The sequence below is a fragment of the Nanorana parkeri genome, unplaced genomic scaffold (assembly GCF_000935625.1).
Source record: "Nanorana parkeri isolate BGI_ZX_2015 unplaced genomic scaffold, ASM93562v1 scaffold19, whole genome shotgun sequence".
Classification (NCBI taxonomy): domain Eukaryota; kingdom Metazoa; phylum Chordata; class Amphibia; order Anura; family Dicroglossidae; genus Nanorana; species Nanorana parkeri.
The window spans coordinates 1,868,259-1,887,961 of NW_017306287.1; the positions used below are offsets into that span (position 1 = coordinate 1,868,259).

At 43.9% G+C, this 19,703-nt stretch overlaps 1 protein-coding gene across 1 annotated transcript in view; it reads right to left on the reverse strand.

Annotated features, from left to right (window-relative positions):
* Positions 1-19,703, reverse strand: part of TNRC6A (trinucleotide repeat containing 6A) — an 80,649-nt gene that overhangs the window by 7,485 nt on the left and 53,461 nt on the right. Inside the window, exons 8-20 of the mRNA XM_018561896.1 lie at positions 13,770-16,307; positions 12,366-12,530; positions 12,085-12,260; positions 9,339-9,419; positions 9,196-9,247; positions 7,869-8,008; positions 7,361-7,507; positions 6,722-6,850; positions 4,377-4,511; positions 3,346-3,426; positions 1,581-1,779; positions 671-796; positions 402-560 (exon numbers count right to left, since the gene is read on the reverse strand). Coding sequence (XP_018417398.1) covers positions 402-560; positions 671-796; positions 1,581-1,779; positions 3,346-3,426; positions 4,377-4,511; positions 6,722-6,850; positions 7,361-7,507; positions 7,869-8,008; positions 9,196-9,247; positions 9,339-9,419; positions 12,085-12,260; positions 12,366-12,530; positions 13,770-16,307 — 4,128 coding nt within the window. The remainder of the gene's footprint in view (positions 1-401; positions 561-670; positions 797-1,580; positions 1,780-3,345; positions 3,427-4,376; positions 4,512-6,721; positions 6,851-7,360; positions 7,508-7,868; positions 8,009-9,195; positions 9,248-9,338; positions 9,420-12,084; positions 12,261-12,365; positions 12,531-13,769; positions 16,308-19,703) is intronic.

The following is a 19,703-nucleotide window of genomic DNA, read 5'->3' on the forward strand; positions in this document are numbered from 1 at the left end:
AAACCACGGACAATCAAAATCAATGTGAAAACAGAACAAGTCTGCTTTAAAAAGAGAACCTGTGACGATACAAATAGCAAAGATGCCATCGCTTAAGGCTTTTGAAAAAGTTGCCTCGTCTGTCATGTTGTTTCACTGGCTTTGGTACTCTAAGACCTGGAACAAGTTTGGAGATCAGGAGCTTTGAATTGATAGGTCGCATACCTGGTCAAGGTCATGGATTCAAACACTGATGCTAGAGACAGCCAGACGACAAACATGCTATTTCACAAGGTCATCAGCAAAAGCAGAATGCAAATCACTAACAGTATAGTTTTCCTTTAAGATAGCTTGGAATCAAGGACAGTCATGAAGAGTGCATATCAGTTCTTGAAAACCAGACAACGGCAAAAGTCACTCACCCGGTGGCCAGCTGACACTGCTGGAGCCATTTGGCGATTTGGCACTGGGCCAGCCATCCCCTATAGATCCTGGAGGGCTGGATGGAGAATTACTGCTGTTCATGAAGTCATAAGAACCAAATGGAGAATCTTCAAGCCTAAAGCCACTAGAAATAGCACCTGTGGAGGGAACAAAATGCCCAGTGAGATGCTGAACTCAATCCAACCTCTGGGAAAACCACCAGCAACTGCATGTCAGTTGTAGAGTTTATTTACAGAATGTCACTTACCATGTTTACTGGAGTTCTGGTCCAGTGAAGTATTAGGAGACATGCTGTCAACTGTAGTCCATTTCCTCAGACGGGACTGTGGTTCCTTCATGCCCCCATGTTCCATATTTACATTGGAGTTTAAGCCTAAGAAATCAAGCAAACATTAGAATATGCCGTGTAAATAGTGGAAACGACCTATAGCAGAGGGAATTGGTGGATGAGAGTAGACCACTACTGCATCATGGGAGAACTCTGATCACAAATGCAATGCTCACTCCAAAGTTCAGATTTACACAGCCTGGATGGTTGCAGAGAGTCTAAATTTCCATAACACACAGGTCCACTTGTCTATAAATTATTTTGATGTTTGACAAGGTCAAAAACCCAAACCACCTCTCTCCCCCTATCCAAACGTGAATTTTTCAACTTGATTTGTATTATACTCCAAATCAGTTTAGTTTTGCTTTTTCCATTAAGATAAAATAATCAAAAAAGGGGATTTGCAAAGAGCACGTCAAATAATATCTGGATGGAGCCAACAGGAGAGGAAGACCCTGTAGAATAAAAATTCCAGCTACTAGGGTTTCTGGCAGCCACAAAACAGTGAATGATCACTTAGAATCCAGGTGTACTGTATAAGAAGGGAATGTGAACCAGAGCTTTTCAACAAGAAGACAGCCTGGGCAAACCTCCCAGCATCTATAAAGGACACATGCAACTAGAGCTGCAGCTAACGATTTTCAAAATCGATTAGTTAGCCGATTATTAAGTTCGACTACCATATAACAGGTAGATGGCACACACAGTGGATGGTCAAAGACGCTCGGCTTCAAAATGTGAGCAGGTGAATGACAGACAGCACTTAATAAAATGGAAAAAATAATACCTGCTCTATGCTGGTATGAAGGAAGACGGAGAACACACTCACCTAATGGGAAGCCATTGAAAGTGTTGATGGGTGATGGGACTTTGGGAAGTTCTGAGGTTGAGTGGGGCATCACGTTTTCCAAGTAGGATTTCATAGGAGGCTGGTGGTGCATTGGTTGCTGGGAAGGAGGCATAGCTTGCTTCATCAAGAGATTGGGATCAAGCTGGCGGGAATGTTGTTGCATACCAAGAGATCGAGCCTAAAACAGTTTGTGTCGTTATTAGTCATTTTATTATGGTAACATTGCAATCAGAATACAGACATACTAACGCTACAGGCTTATGTCCTAATTCGGACCCACCCAGTTGCGCCAAGCTAAAATGGGGCATCTAGACACAGATCCTCATTTTTTAACTCTTACATGTGAGTAACAGACCTGCAGAAAGCAGGCCTTATAAAAAGGAATGTTTGGCCTAATAGAATGGAGAAGCCAGTTCATTTCTAGGAAGTATAAAAAAGGGTTATGCGAGAGGTGGGAGGTTCACACAGTTTGATTGGCAGAAACCATTGCAGTTATATGGTAAATAAATATGTAAATAATTAGCATATTGCTTCTTAAAAAACAAACAAAAAAAAACACAGACATGAGCAATACATGGCAGTTACTGGTGACTAGCGATGCACCATTTTTTTGGTATCGAGTACCGATATTTTGCTCTCGGTACTCGCCGATATAGAGTACTGATACTGGTGCTTCTGCTGGCATGGAGCAGGCTTCCCGAGCAATCAGGAAGCCGGGCGGCAGGCAATAACATGCTGCTCGACAAACCGGCTTCCTGTTTGGGCGGCTTCATTGTGATTAGCTGGGAAGCCAGTTCCCCAGCCAAATCAGCATCAAGTCAGCCTCCCAGCTTCCGGATTGGCCGGGAAGCTGGCTCCAGCCAATCAGCAAGGAGCCGTCTGGTTGGCCTGCTCGATGCTGATTGGCCAGGAAGCCGGCTCCATGCCGATTCCCTGGGAAGCCAGCTTCCTGGCCAATCAGCATGGAGCCGGCTTCCCAGCCAATGAGGAAGCCGGGAGTACGGTCATTACTCACCACCCGGGAAGCCGGCTCCATGTTCCCCCTATGGGCACTGCCGGTCAGAGGAAATTTTCCTCTGACCGGGAGTTCCGGTATCGGAGCATTTGGACGAGTACTTGCCCAAATACTTGGTATCGGCACCGATGCATCCCTACTGCTGACAATCATCTGAAAATGCTAGGCACCTGACTGTTATGCTAACTTGACTCTCTGGCTTGGAACAAGCATCTGAGGCTCTAACTTCACTTGCCGTTTATCAGTTCTGGTGCTCAGAAGGCACTGAAGTATATTTGCAGTCAGAACAATTTTAGTATTGGATAGGGTAGGGAAGGGTTAAAAGCCCCGACCGTTCATTTTTTATTGTTTACACCATTGGTTCAATTTCCTTTCCAAGAGAAGCAACAGAAAGTTAGTAGAAATCTCCTAAAGCAAGGGGAATTCCCTCCTTAGTTGTCCCTGGAACAGGCGTCACCACTTCTCTCGATCTGGGGACAACTAAAATATTGGATTTTCCTCACCTCTCCAGTAGGGATACCGACAGCAATAAAACTTGGCAGACGGTCTAACCCTTCCCCACTCTATCCCAAATTTGATTTAAAAAGTTTTCCCCTGCATAGACTTTAAAGGCAGGGACCGCTAGGTACATTTAGACAACAGCACTGCTAACGTCCTTGTCATCATTACAGCAAATATCACATGATCGCACAGCATATATGAAGCCATGACAATAATACATTCACCTACCTGTTGTTCCTGCTGCTGGCGCCCCCCTGTGGGCATCCCTCCTCTCTGATTCTGCACTTTCTGCTGTTGAGCCAATAGTCGCTAAAAAAATAAAACAAAAAATAAATAAAAAGGCTCAAATGCCAACAAAATGTTACAAATGCACACAAAAATGTGCAATGCATAATATAAATAGAAGTCAGCACTGGTCTGTTCTATATAATGTATACGTAGCTTCTAGTAGGAAAAAGATCTTCTTTGTTAAAAATGTATAGGATAGTATTTGCTACACAAACCATAGTGTATTTTAAAGAGCGTCACCAGAGCATTCATGTCCACAAAAATCTGCCCGTAAGTTTATATTTGCATTCAACATATGTTATTAACCTGTAAACATCTCCCTTGTGTAGACATCTAAAAAGATCGCCATTGTCCTGGACGTGATGTCAGCAGCCCCGGCAAACTCAAAACTGTCACTTAAGTGACACGGCACAGCTTTCAGCCTCTCTCCCAACCATTCTACATCTGAGGAGCCCTTGAGATAATACGTCTTGGGGAACCCCTGCTAAAACGGATTATAATTGCAGCTCACATTACATTAGTATGATCAGTGAACTGTTGACTTTAAATAAAATAATGCATTTAGCACATCTGGAGCGTTTGAGAGCCAAGGCAGATAATTTCTTTTAACATCCACCTAACTATATACTACAAACCTATTTTCAAAAATAGGCTTGAAAATAATTTAAAAAAAAAAAAGCTGAAAATTGTGTTCCCTGTGTAGCTGTAACTCCTTACATTGCTAGTCAGTGGAAAATTGATCTCACAGTTGCTCAGCGTAGGTGGGAGATCACCTCTCCATTGCTCATAGAAGCCTCCATGTTTCCCTTAGGAGGCATTTTCTTTGAGCATGCAAAAGCTTCAATTGCACTGAGTGACAAGAGCTAAAAGATCAGAATTTTGCAACAAATAAATCGCCTATTAATGCCAAACAACTTCCTGTTTCCAGCAAAGTCTGTCAAGGCCCTATATAGAGTCAAAGAGAAACTTACTTGCAGCTGGGAGATCTGAGAGAGCTGGGAAAGTTGACTTAGTTGTGAAAGTTGGTTCAACATGGCTACTTGCTGGGGGCCAAAGAGTGGACTCAGTCCCCCGTTGTTAGGCGGATACTTCAGTAAAGGAGGGACCTGTTGAAAAAGGACAAAGCAATATAAATACAACGAACAATGACAATATCAGCATGCATGTTAAAGTGGCTTCACTCATTTTTCTTTCTTTTAAAACTACCATGCAAATGAAGAAATACTTACCGGTCCGGCGGGAGGAGAGCCCCATCTTCATTCTCTTGGAGAGCTATGGCACCTTAAGCATTTTGAGCACACACTTGCGGGTGTGTTGGATACCTGGTTTTTCCCCAACTGTGCAAAGTGGTTTCACCTGCCAGCCTTTGTTACACAACAGGACAAAGTAGTGACATAGAAGCCGGTGGGTGGAATTACAGTGCAGAGATTTGGACCAAGCATCCGGACACACATGGAAGTGGGTCTGATGCAGAAGATGCTTACGGAGCCGTAGACATGCAAGAGAGCATCAGCCTCCCACTGGAACAGTAATAATTCTATCTTTTGCAGCGTGACTTTAAAAAGGGAAAAAAAAAAAAAAGAGTGCCAGACACTTTAATATTGATGGTCTGAAAAATAGTACAATAGCCTCAAATAGGAAGGAAAAGGCAAAGCTAACGGAAGACAATCATGTGTTTGCATTTAAAGTGTATCCAAATTTTTAGTGATTTTTCAGCAAGTACAAAAATCCTTTGTTCTTTAGCATTCAATAAAGGACACAGGACTCGGTTATTCTGATAAGTTTGGGATGTCCAACAGCACTCCAACTAAGGAAACAAAATGCCAAAAGGCCCACATATATGGAGTGAAACTGGGTGCAGTCTGCAGGTCAAAACAGTGATCCAGTGCCGTGTGGAAAAAAAACGGAGCATGTATGCATTTTTTCTAAGCGCACAGAGCATCACACCCATGTAGTGGTGTCAATGGGCACAAAGAAAACAATTGTTTTGTGTATCCTAGCGGTGACTGGTATTGTTCAGATGCTGAAAAACGCCAGTCACCAGTTTTGTAGTGAACAGGCTCTTAGGAAGCTGTATAACCAATACCAGAATAACTGAATCCTGCATCCCTTGACTACCTCCAGTCCATTGGTAGTACCTAATTGGCCGGATGGGAGGCTTGTAGATGTGGGTGGGCGTTTTAAGACGTGCCTCCCTGCACCCATTAGTGCGTGGCGCCCAGTGGAAAACTACAGTATAGGTAAAAAGCCGGCGATGGCTGTTTAAATACAAGCGTTCCAATGCCCGATCACTTGTGTTGTGTGTAGGTGTGCAAAATATATGAGGTAGCAGACCGTAAAAAGTCTATTCTTTGCAGGCTTTTTTCTTTGACTGAAGGTCCTGTATTTTGTTTACATGCCAGCACTTCCAGGTGACAATATAGAGCATTGGGTTGTCAACTGAATGCTCACTTCAATACCGAACTACACATAGGATGTGCTGTTGCAACCGACAAAGGGCCAACATGTACTAGATGGTGTGCTGTAAGGGTTACATCTCCCACTACTCTTCTGAATGGCAGGTTTGTGCCAGAGTCTGCAGACAAGCCTTTGAGCACTGTATTCTGTTTACTGAGTGCGCACGGACTCATGGGGATAAGTAGTCCCGAAGGGAGGCTAGGTAGTTCCATGCACAGGTGTGCTCTCTACCTGGAAGTTGCAGGACCGGGAGGCAGCACTGAGCTTTTTGGATAAAACACAATCTTTCCTTGTTCACCTGCCGTCTAAAATTGTCTACAGGAGCATTCAGTTCTACTATGGAAGCTCACTGCGAATACATACCTTTAAAAGGAGAACTATGAGGCGAGTGATTTTCACTCATCCTCATAGTTCGAGCCGACGTGTGACAATGAAACTGTCACACGTCAGCTCAATAGATCGGGGAGTGAACACATACCGTCGCTCGCTTCTCGATCAGGTCCCTGCAGAGAGCTGTGATTTTTTCCCCCCCATTTGTGTCCCCATAGAGGACATTTCACCTTCACTATTTGGTGACCGTTATCACCAAGAGTAAAAGTGAAAAAAAAATCCCAAATTTTGAGTTGTCATTAGAACAGGAATTGTGAAGAAATATTATAATGTGGACAGGGATTTGCTCTCACTTTCTGTTGTGGCTTTGAGACAGGAAGTGAAGGGAAATTTTCCTAATGAAACGGTTATAAAAAGAAATAAAAAAATTCTGACAAGGGTCATAACACTTCCTTACTGTACCAAAAATAAACGTTTTGGCTTTAGTTCCACTTTAAGTCCACATTTTGTCAGCAAGGCAAGAACCTACCTGAGGGGGCATAATATTAGGAGGCACTTGAGCACGGAGATTAGGCTGAGATGAGTTGAGTGCTTGTGATTGAGGCTGCTGAGTGCCCCGAGCTTGTGCTGCATTGCCAAACATATTGGGATTGCCATTCTGCGGAGATAAAAACGGTAGTGTGAGTTGGTGATAAACACACTGGGGGGAATTTATCAAAACTGGAGCAAACAGAACCCAGAGCAGTTGCCCATAGTAACCAATCAGCATCTCTACAGTTTGCTCAGGTAAGATTTGAAAATGAAAGAGAAGCTGATTGGCTGCAGTGCAAATCTGCTCGTTTTCATAAATCCACCCCCCACTGTATTCATGAAAGTCTCCTCCAGACTATTGGATCGGCACCCATTGGATATACATAGAAAGCCATGATAAGTGCCTATGGCAAGCTTTCAATTAATATTCTCCACTTTCAGAAATCCAGAAGAGAAGGTTCAAATGTCTAACATTTAATTTAATGTTTACCTGAGGAATAAACATCTATTCAGTATCTATATGTATTAACAGGACCTATCTACCAAAATATAAGCAGATTACACATGCACAAAGCCATTGACACTATTGAGACCCTGTAAACATGCAATGGGCACAGAGCAACCCTGGCAGACTCACCTGTCTCACAGAACTGACGTTTGGCATTGCCAGCCCTGTAAAAGGGCCAAGGGATTGAGTAGGTAGTGCACTATTTAAAGGGGGAAGCTTCATGTTCTGATTGGCAAGAAACTGCAGATTTTGTGTCTCTTCTGCTACAATGCCATCCTGAAGAGGGGCGAAGTAGGAAATGTGTGAAGGGATCCCAGAGCAAAAGCACAGAGGAAGGCAGCATGGTGACAGTAGGGAGAAAGGTAGAAAAACAGCGCTGGTTAGTGCCATGGGCAAAGCAAGATGTCACACTAAGCAGAGGGGTGACTATAGCGAGCAGTCATGAATGCTGACCAGTTAGAAACTACTAGAAGACAAAGCAGCCACACATGTACAAAACAATCTAACTGAGCATGGTTTAAGTATCAATTTGCAAAATGCAGGTCATGGACAGATGCTGAAGGATATAGAACATGCCCCATAGACAGCTTTAGGGTAACTCAGAGGACTTGGCTTACTTTTTAGAGAATATACTAACCTTATCAAAGTAAGAATTGTGATCCATGGAAGACTCTTTGGAAAGGTGTCGAGGACCTGGGCCTTTCCCAACCACTCTGCTGTAATCTCCAACTCCAAGGCCTGATTTCTCCATATCCAGCCGCTTGTCTGGCATCAGCCCTGCAGCACATATAAACATAACCGTTCATGCCTCCATGTACAAAAACCAGCAACCCGTTATCTACAAATAATTGTCTAGGGGTATGGACTGTCTGTGATGCACACAGTATGACATAAGCTATCTTTGCTTTAATTAAAAAGCTGGATCCCCACCCACACCCCAGTTTCTGCTAATCCCTCCCTTTTAGATTGGAAGCCCTCAGGGGCAGGGCCCTCCTTTCCACCTTGTCTTGAATTGTATTGTGATTGTAATGTCTTCCTTATATTGTAAAGCGCTGCGCAAACTGTTGGCACTATATAAATGCTGTATAATACTAATAATAATGGCAGGTAAAGTGTACATCAGGGCATATAGGGGAGGTTTTTTGCAGTCCAAGGGAAACCTGGAAAGAGCTGCTTTGGGATTTCAATGCGGTAAAGGTAGAGTTGTCAGCTCAAACAGGATTTTAGAAGCTCACTGGAATTTTGGCACAGCAACGATTATTTTTCTGTACTTGCAGCATATGTTTAAAGGAATAAAAAATGGGAAATGTCCAAGTATTGCAGAGACGTACTGATTTTTTATTTCCTCAAACATACAATTTAAGGTCCCCCCTCTATGCATTTAACAGTACAGAAAACTTCTGCTTTCTGTACAGCGGTCGGGCACGGCCCTGCTAGGTCACCTTTACAGCTCGCCAATCAGCGTATGAGCACTGCCGATATGAGAGCTGAAGGCCTGACTTACAAGAGGGTATTCCAGACCACTGTATAGAGCAGAGGTCTTGGTGTACAGCATACTGCCTGTGCTAAGGACTTTTGCATTTAGTCTATAACTTAGCATTTGGCTGCACACCAAGTTTAACTATATGGTTTGTGTGGAAACTACAATTGGGCTTTAAATTGCTTAACCTGCAACAAAGATTCAACCACAACTGTCAGCCATGCTGTGTAATTAGTTTTCCATTATGAAAACCCTACTGTCAGCCAGGCACTTCCTAACCTCATATGTGAACCTCTATGGAAGTTGTACAACTGCATTTTGGGATTGGGATTGTTGTACATGCGTTATCGCATGCACAGACCAGATACTGAGACTGCTCAGCCACAGCCTGCGTCAGCATCTTTTGCTATACAAAACTATTGTTCGGAGCTCAAGTTTCCAGTAAAGGTAGTCCCATTAAAGCAAACTGCCCTTTCATACATACCTCCAGAAAGATCCATTTTATTGCTCTGTGAGGGGTCATCAGGTGACTCTCTCTGTAAAGTGGAGAAAAAGTTAGAAAGCAATTTCACACCAAAAAGAAAAACAAAAAAGCAAAGATAACCAGACCTCTCCGTCTAAACTTACTGAAAAGCCCATGTTGTTGAACTGTTTAACAAATGGATTCATCCAGTTCTCATCCGGTTTGTTTCCATTTTTCATCATTCCCTGTGGGTGGAAAAAGAAGAAGTCATTAAGCACAAACTGATGGAGGTGACAACAGTTAAACAAATGTAGAAAAAAGTGCTATTGCAGAAGTCGCATTGTATTAAAAAAAAAAATGGGATTAAGATTAAAAGTAAAAATACATTATAGTAGTTTACCCTTGCATGTGTCATTTTTAAACTGAGCCCAACAATGTATTCAAGCTGAACTCCAGGCAAAAATACAACTACAGCTATGTCATGCGTACATAACTAAATGTACTGGTATTAAAAAAATGAAAGCAGATTAGGCACCTGAATAGGACTTATCAGCCTCCTGCAATCCTCTATACTGGTACCTGAATAGGACTTGCCATCAGCCTTCTGCAATCCCCTATACTGGTACCTGAGTATGACTTGCTATCAGCCTAATGCAATCCTCTATACAGGTACCCGAGTATGACTTGCTATCAGCCTCCTGCAATCCTCTATACTGGTACCCGAGTATGACTTGCTATCAGCCTCCTGAAATCCTCTATACAGGTACCTGAGAAAAGGACTTGCCGTCAGCCTCCTGCAATCCCCTATACAGGTACCTGAGAATATGACTTGCCATCAGCCTCCTGCAATCCCCTATACAGGTACCTGAGAATAGGACTTGCTATCAGCCTCCTGCAATCCCCTATACAGGTACCTGAGAATAGGACTGGCTATCAGCCTCCTGCAATCCCCTATAATGGTACCTGAATAGGACTTGCCATCAGCCTCCTGCAATCCTCTATACAGGTACCTGAGAAAAGGACTTGCCATCAGCCTCCTGCAATCCTCTATACAGATACCCGAGTATGACTTGCCATCAGCCTCCTGCAATCCCCTATACAGGTACCTGAGAATAGGACTTGCCATCAGCCTCCTGCAATCCCCTATACTGGTACCTGAATAGGACTTGCCATCAGCCTCCTGCAATCCTCTATACAGGTACCTGAATAGGACTTGCCATCAGCCTCCTGCAATCCCCTATACTGGTACCTGAATAGGATTTGCCATCAGCCTCCTGCAATCCCCTATACTGGTACCTGAATAGGATTTGCCATCAGCCTCCTGCAATCCCCTATACTGGTACCTGAATAGGATTTGCCATCAGCCTCCTGCAATCCTCTATACAGGTACACGAGTATGACTTGCTGTCAGTCCTCCTGCAATCCCCTATACTGGTACCTGAATAGGACTTGCTATCAGCCTCCTGCAATCCCCTATACTGGTACCTGAATAGGACTTGCTATCAGCCTCCTGCAATCCCCTATACTGGTAACTGAATAGGACTTGCCATCAGCCTCCTGCAATCCCCTATACTGGTACCTGAATAGGACTTGCTATCAGCCTCCTGCAATCCCCTATACTGGTACCTGAATAGGACTTGCTATCAGCCTCCTGCAATCCCCTATACTGGTACCTGAATAGGACTTGCTATCAGCCTCCTGCAATCCCCTATACTGGTACCTGAATAGGACTTGCTATCAGCCTCTAAAGGTCCCTTTTGCATGCACACACACAAGGCCAATTTACCTTCCTGCATGTTTCTGGAGTGTGGGAGGAAGCTGGATTACCTGAGGGGTAACCCACACAAAGCACAGGGAGAGAACATGCAAGCTCCTTGCAGATAGTGCCCTGACCGGGATTCAAACCAAGGACCCCCCAGTGCTACAAGGCAGAAGTGCTAATCACTAAGCCATTGAGCTTGTATGTCATCTGTGTATTTAACGGTTTGCCTGGAGTTCAACTTTAATCATGTGCATCACAAAAAGAATGGATATAGCTACTTATGCCTCTCTACCCAAATTTTCATTGTACTTGGCCCATTCAGCGTTCAACATCAAGTTCAATGTCAGGGACACAGTAAAATAATTACATTAGAATTGCTGTAGATGAATTAGTATTAGATACAAGTTAAAAACAATACAGTTGGTGGCAGGAAACCCCCAGTGTACTTTCTGCAACTTTATGGCATTATATTATGATATATCTGTAGAAAATAAGTCAAGACAACTGGGCTTGCTGTCATTTTTTTTTTTCTTGAAGAGGTTTCACTGGTCATCCGACCAGCTTTCTCAATTCAGAATTACTTGTACAAAAATTATCTGGGAATAAATATGGTGAATGTTACTCCATTCCACATAACAATGTTGTTTTAACTGCTTAATAACACCTAGGTCCAATTATGCAAGTGCCATAAACACCTGGTTGTGACTAACAGATTATTTGGATTGGAGTAACATTCACCATATTTATTCCCAGATAATTTTTGTACAAGTCATTCTGAATTGAGAAAGCTGGACGGATGACCAGTGAAAGGTCTTCCAAATGAAAAAAAATACAGCAAGTCCAGTTGCTTTGACTTAATTTTTACAGCTATACCATGACCTGGATGAATGAGAACCTTCACAGACACATTGGATTATGGAGGTTCCAGGTTCCACAGAACAAAATGCACACAATTGATAAGAGAAAAAAGTAGCATACGAATGTCTATGTGCAGGGCAGGAGAGGATAGATAGCTGACAAGGTAAACTATGATGCAAAAAGAAATGTAAGCAAATACATAAAAAAAGTTTAAAATAATAAAAATCCAAAAACTAAAATTTATTACAAAAACTGATTTGTAGAGACCGTACAGACAAGCTGGAACTAACCTTTGAAGGCATTTTCTTCATGTATGGCGGCCAGTTCATAGACTGACTGGTGTCCTGCGATGCATTGCTGTTCCACATTCCTATCTCTACATCATCATCCTCCCAACCAGAGGTGCGACCTCCAGAACCGGTCATTTCATCTCCACACCAGCCACCCTCTTGCATAGATTTTGGACCTGTAGGTAAAAATGTAATCTGATTAGTGATGAATAAGTATTGTTCCCGAAGGAAAAGGGAAATCCACCACTCAGTTTTATGAACAACTTCACTACAGCACATACCGGGTTTGCCTGGAGCCTGCTGGCCAATGGGAGTTTGGCTCCAACCAGATGCCACCTCAGTATTTTGGTCCGCCCAGCCGCCGCCAGTTTCCATGGGTTTACCCCATGCAGATGTACCATTATCTACCGGTTTCGCTGGAGGCTCTGGCCAAGTCTCACACCATCCTACAACAAAGAAAATGTAAGTGCTGAATGTACGAACAAGCACAATATTCACCCAAAAGCTGATTATATATAGATATGTATCTATATAGATATATACAGGTGAAACTCGATTAGAATATCGTGCAAAAGTAATTGCAGTAAGTGCTGCAAAAGGGATAATTTCAAGCTCAATTTTCAGATATGCATAGAAATCTTAAAATGGAGTCAATAAGGAAAAAGGCAACCACGCACCGTATTTGGATACCAGTGAAATGAAGGCACTCCTAGGTGCCATAATACCGTGCAATATCTTACCCAAGAGCCTCGGGAGCACTGAATTATGGGTTATACCCCGGCCATGGGAAGAGTCACAACTAGGTCTGATTTTCGGGGTACGTCTTGTATTTGAGCAAATCCCAAAAATAGTACTAGGTCTTATTTTCGGGGTAGGTCTTATTTTCGGGGAAACCGGGTACTAATAGTTGTTTGCAGAGTATGAGCAGGACTAGCTCATTACCCCCTCTGACATATGGGTCAAGATCATTCTTTAAGATCAAGAGTGGGGCCTACTAATCAGAAGGGGGCAGGCTAGCCCTTTACCTCTTCAGCAAAAGTTGATATTTGCACATTACTTCAGGTTACTGGGTTCCCACAATTCTCAATGCGATATGAACAGAAAATGCCTAGCATATTGCCACTTTGCTTATATGGAAATTTGTACTTTGAAGTGAACCCGTACTTGGCCACACAGGGTAAAGAAACAGGTTTGCTTCACTGTGGCTTTTTTTGGCAGCATATACTAATCCTGCCTTTTCTGCCCCGCCAGCGTGAGATTTAAGTCTTTGGAGTTGTAGGTTACACAGGGCTATGGGATCCATGTGTGGCACAAATGATAAAGGATGAAAGTAGGCATTCTGTGACATGTGGGGCAGGGACTAATCTCAGTTAGGAGACAAGTTGGGGCCCTGTGAACAGCCAAGAATCCAAGAAGCTCCACACGGACTGACTTAAAAGATTTAGTTGCACGGATGCCAAGAGATTACCTAGAGAACGACGGTGGTAACTAAGTAAATGTATTTAAGAAATGAGCAGGCTACAAGGCATTGCCACTTTAATATTGCTGCACTTCAGATGGAAGCTAAAAACATAGTGGAAAAAATAGCCTGGCTAGACTGGGATTACATTAGACATTTTTTTTTTTTAGGCATGATATAAGGCTGACGTGTGAAAGGCTCCACTACAAAGATCCCAGACACTTACCAGAGGTGTTACTGCTGCTCTCTTTGTTTGGCACGGCACTTGGTGGTGGGGGCGCATGATGCACTTGAGCTGGGTGTTCTGCTCCGCTTGTGGTGGCATTAGAGGTGTTTTTATCCCACATGTTCACATTCTTGTATTTGTATTGGTTGGGATCACCCCAGGCTGCGGTTCCATCGTCTATTTCCATTTTGCGTCGAATAGACTCTGGAGAGGGCTCCTCCCAACCTGTTGGCTCTTCTTCCGTTGGAGTTGACATTGGTCCACCTAACCATCCAGATGGTTTGTTGGTAGCAGGCTGTGCTACCCACGACCCAGTATCTGGCTTCTTGCCCCATTCTGATGAGTTATTTGATTGTACGTGTTCGCTCTCCATTTCGGATGGACCACATTTGGAAGAGTCTCCTCCTCCCTGGCTGGACTTGGCTGGCTCTCCCCATCCTTGGTTAGCATTGGCTTTAGATGGCTCATTCCAGCCTGATGAGTTGTTTGGATTCCCACTACCCCAGGAGTTGGATCTTGTATCTCCCCATCCGGACCCAGATTTGTCACCGTCACTGCCAGAACTTGACTTGGCTACACCCCAATGATTACTTTTGGAATTGTCCCCCCAACCATCGCTACTGTGTCCCCCCCACCCTTGTTTGACCTTTTGTGCATCGTTCCATTTAGATCTGTCCTCCTTACCGTTACCCCATGATTGATTGCTCTTGACCGTTCCAGTAGTAGCAGCAAATTGATCCCCCCATTCCCCTTGGCTTACTGAGCCTTTGGCATCACCCCACCCTGTAGCAGGCTTTGGATCTCCCCACCCAGATACTGATGAGGTATCATTGCTATTAGGGTTGGGCTTCTCTACCCATCCCCCTGAGTTAGAAGTCTTTGACGCAGAGGTCCCCCAAGCTTCTGTTCCATTGTCAGTCTTTCTGTCGCTCCTTGGCGAAGCAGCTTTAATGTTCCAGGCAGTGTTCTGTTTAACTGGAGTCTGTCCCCAGCCAGAGTTACACAAGATCCGAGGATCAAGATCACCTTTATTTACAATACTTTGGAGTAATGCCTGTTGGTCCATCTTCCTCCTGTCTATGGGCTGCTGCCCATCGACTTGCTCACTCTGGCTTCCAGTGCTGTCTACGCTACCGTCACTTTCCCCCGTACCTGTACTTTTGGCCCATACGTTGCTAGTCTCGTTGCCCCTTAACCCTGTTGGATTTTGCCCCACATTCTCTTCCTCGGCAGATTTCCAGGTGTTTGATACCTTTCTGCCATTTTCTGTGTTCTTGCCGTCATTGGAATGATGATTATTAGAAGGTTTGTTCCAATCTCCGTTTGAAATATTAGTGCCAGTGTTTTGTGCTGGGTTTCCCCATCCTCTGTGATTTCCACCAGTCCCTCCATTTCCGCTTCCCCAATGCATATTTTGGGAGTTTACAGTCCCCGACTCCCATAATCCACCTTTATTCCCGTTGATTTTAAAGTTTGGGCCGTTGGGCCCATTCATACCCGGCTGCATTATAGTCGCATTCACAGTGTCGCCATTAGCTTGCCCTTTAGGGACCGAACTTTTGTCTCCGGAGTAATTTGAGCCGGAGGCACCCCACGTAGTACCGTATGATCCGCCGTTTGTTTCCTCGCCATTGCTAAGGTGAGGAATGGAAGTGCCATTTGAAACTGAAGGGGTGTGAAGTGGAGAGTGATTCATGTTACTCGCACTCCAGGCCCCATGCCCTGTAGAGTTAGGCTGTTCATTTTTCTGCATTAAACCAGCAGAGTTTGGTAAACTAGAGGTCATAAAGTTAGTAGTGTTATTTGGTCCAGTCATTTCAGTGTTAAGGTTTTGAGGTTGTCCACTATAAGAAGCCTTCCTTGTACCACTGAGTTCAGAATCTCCATTCTCCTGAATGCCGCCCCAGGAGCCTGGGGCAGAATTGCCCGTTTTAGGGTTAATACTCCGATTGTTAGACACCTGACCTATAGTACTACTTGGAACATTTGTGCCAGAATTATTAGACCCTTTAAGGGGATGTCCATTGCTGTCCAAAACAGGCCAGGCACCGTGGTTGCCATTCATATTCAAAGTGCTTGGATTTAGTACTCCATTCGAAGTACCGACGGTGCCCCAAGCATTAATCCTGTTGTGCCTACTGTCTGAATTGCTATCGGGGCCATCCTGACATGTGCTTATCATGGATCCATGAGTGACACCCCATGGGCCATTAATACTTCCACTGCCTGCATTATTGCTGTTGACCAAAAGTTTGCTTTGAGAACCGTGCCCAATGCCATTCCTTATGGTATCCATTTCCCCTACGGTGTCTCCAAACGGCACAACGCGGCCCTTTTCCAGCCCGGAGTTTGGGGTAGAGTCAATATCCATACATTCTGTTGCAAATTCCGAGCCGTTTCCTGTGATTGATGGCCACGCCTCTTTGTCCGAGCCGTCTACAATGTTTTTTCCCCAGTTTGTGCCAGATTCACCGTTGGAAGAGACTGATCCCCAGTGTGAACTTTCATAGTGAGATCCTAGGCTGCCATGATTGAGATCTGGAAAAAGCAAGAAATGTAAAAGTCAAAATCAGATAAAAGCAAAACAAAAAAGTTAAAATAAAGCGAAATGCATTCCCCACACACTTTGTATCATAGGTGATTGTCCAGCCCACCCAGAACAAAATCTGTGAGTTGATGGCAGCGGTCTGAATTACCCACTAGCGGCCATCTTAGTGCCTCCTGAATTGAAAATCAAGTTCTCATAGTTGCATGAGGTGGGCACACTCAAGGAGTCAGATGCAGAAATCTGATAGAGCGCCGACAAGATACAAACGACCAATGCATGATGTACCCGATATATCTACCTGAAACTGAAGTTTTTAATTGGATTGACCTTTCAACCTGTCATGTCCACGACTTGCAGAATAAAATATTGGCAAAGCCAGTGTTATAACTGTACACCAAACATCTCATTGTTAACCTTTTGTAATGCCTTTTTATATACGTGAACGTCATCTAAATTAGAATAAAAGACATTCAGAATGTGCGCCAATGTTGTGTAAACCCCTTTATATTCAAATTCAGAATGAACATAGTGGAAGCCATATTTGTTTATTACACATGAAGGCTCCATTTCCTCCTTTGTACTGCTAAACAATGGTTACGCCTTTCTGCACAAGTCTATGGGGTCAAGACAAGGGGTAGGCAAATTCCTGCCCTCCAGATATGGCACAACTACAAATCCCATTAAATAGTGCAAGACACGGACACCCTCAGGCATGACCCCTAGAGGCAGATGCATGTTGGGATTTGTGACAGCTGGAGGGCCGGAGTTTGCATTCTCCTGCTCTAGACTGCCTTATAAAATATTAGCCACATGGTTAGTGCATTGTTTTTACAGGGTCAGAGAGGTGAAGCAGTTGCAGTGACATAGATCCCCTAGTTAAAATGTATATGAAAAGACAATGCTCGAATCTTGTTGTTTATAGTTTAATTTCTAAGAAATTCCTGCATGGTAATGCACAGTTGTTCAATTTGATTAATGAATTGGCCCCAATAGTAAATCCTGCTCCTGAGGCAGCTGTAGGCAACTTCGGCATTCCAGCTGTAGTAAAACTATAAATCCCATAATGCCTCTGCCTGAAGGAGTCAGGCTTGAGGCTGCCAGTCTTGCAATGCCTCATAGTTCAACAGCTGAAGGGCAGAGGTTGCCTACACGTGCTAATGAACTGTCAAGGCAGAAGACCTTTTTTTGTCCCTCCCCCAGCCTGTGACTGGACAGTGAAAGGAGAAGCTGCACACTAATAAGCTCATCTGTCACTCCTTGTTAGCACATGATCACTGCATAACAAATGACCAGCTCCTTATGCTGCTCCTCCCTCTCCCAGTCTAAACTCTGCTGTACAGAGACTAAGAAACAGATACCGAGTCAAAATCAGGTCCTTACACAGGTTGCATTTAAAATGCTACACTTGGTGCATTAATGAATACAGTCCTTCATGAAAGTGCGCCTTTTATATTTGACTGGAGTTCAGCCTTCAAATAACTACACACTGAAAATAAGACTATAATTTGATGAGAAAATGGTGCAGTCTCAAGTGCCACTTAACTTTGAGGACAGCCACCAAAATAGACGTATGCGAGTCTTAAATGCCAAATCAGAGCTTACAGGAAAGAAAGGATGAAAGCTGGCTCTCCCCTCCTTTCCTCAAGCTCACTACAGTGCAATGTTTTCCAGTTGTCTTCAGGCAATCCCAGTGAAGTAAATGAGAAATGCTCCCTTCGGCTGGCCCCACACATTACAATCCAACTCCTCTCTGGCAGGACTGCATTGTTTAGGTAAGCCGTCGCAGTGCGGTTGTTAGTCAATGTAAAGAAAATCGTACAATCAGATAGTAACATCGATGGCGAGGCTTTCAGATTAATTAAAGCAGCTCTACCAATAGCAGGTAATAGGGAAAGCGTGCACCTAAATGCTCTGTCAACACCTAGGCGTTTTGTCGCTCAAAGCTGAGCATGACAAAACACTTAAGACAAGGAATCCCATTAGTTTCTGTGGCCCCAGTACACACCCGAAGCCGGGTCCATGCTCCCTCGTCACTTGTGATGAGGGAGCATGGAGCTGGCTTCCAGGCCAATCAGCTAATCAGGAAGCCGAGGAACTTCAGGTATGGGTATTCGGTACCGGCGAGTACCGAAAACAAAATATCGGTACTCTTATTCGATACCCAAATACCGGTATCGGTGCATCCCTACTAAACATGTTCTCTAGAAATACAGGCCGATGCAACCTATGACTGAAATACAGGCCGATGCAACGATTGAAGGAACGATGAGCCATGACCTGTTTGGATCATCGAGACTGCTTTAGGGGCAACAAAAAAGGTCAAATGTGCTTACTGTAAATCAGGTCCTACACCCTTGCTAATATTCTACAGGCCAACAATATGGTTTACGGTCTTTTTCAAGGTCATCTCCAAGTAAAACTCAATTCAGAACCGAACAAGCACCTGTGGTCTGACTGAATCCCTTGCTGGCTTCTTACCAACTGCATCTCAAAGGCCCCGATAGCAAGATCTGTCTAGTGTGTGCCACGGTCTCTTTCCCAATGTGTCCAGTGCCCTTTTGCACCCGGATTCCACAACAATCTCAATTTTGCATTATGGGAATCCCTCACAGAGGAAAGGACACATCTGCATTTGGGTTTAATAGCCCTCAATTAGATTAGAGCTGGAAAAAAATTCAGTTAGGGGAAAGCCTGCCAACGCAGACAACTATAAAAATCCAGTATGTAATCCAGCTCATCAGCAACCACACAAGACGGGTATACCAGTTTCGGGCGCTGTTGACTTTTACGGTACAACGTGTCCGGCATGCTCGTCTTATATCATGCACCCGAGTGCAGAGCAATCAGTTTAGAATACACGCAAGCACAGCAGGATTGCAAAACACTGTTAAAGATTTCATCAGCCAAAGCTGCCATTGGGAGTTTTCAAAAGACCTTCCATAAAAATGTAAAGATGAAAGTGTTTAAAATGGAATTTAAATCATTTTATACAAGATATCGAGCAATTAGGATGCACAGGCATGGCACTGACGAATGTAACAAGACGACTGTGCTAATAAACCAACTAATGTAACAAGAACAGTACACCAAGATACAGAATGCTCATATTTTTCTAATACACTGTCGATTCAACAGCAAACAGGGAGCCAGAAACCCAAGCCTCGGCTCTGAATGAAGGGACCGGAAAACAGCTCCTAGCAACAGGTCTTAAACTCCATTCGCTGGCTATTCATGTAACAAAACACAGATTCCAGCAGCACTAAATCATTGAGTAAAAATAAACCCGTATTGTAAACAGCAGTGACGCAGGGCTAAGTGGATGGCGGCTGAGACGGTGGATGGGGAACTTAAGTGGAAATGCTTAATCCAGAACTCATGCTTTCCTA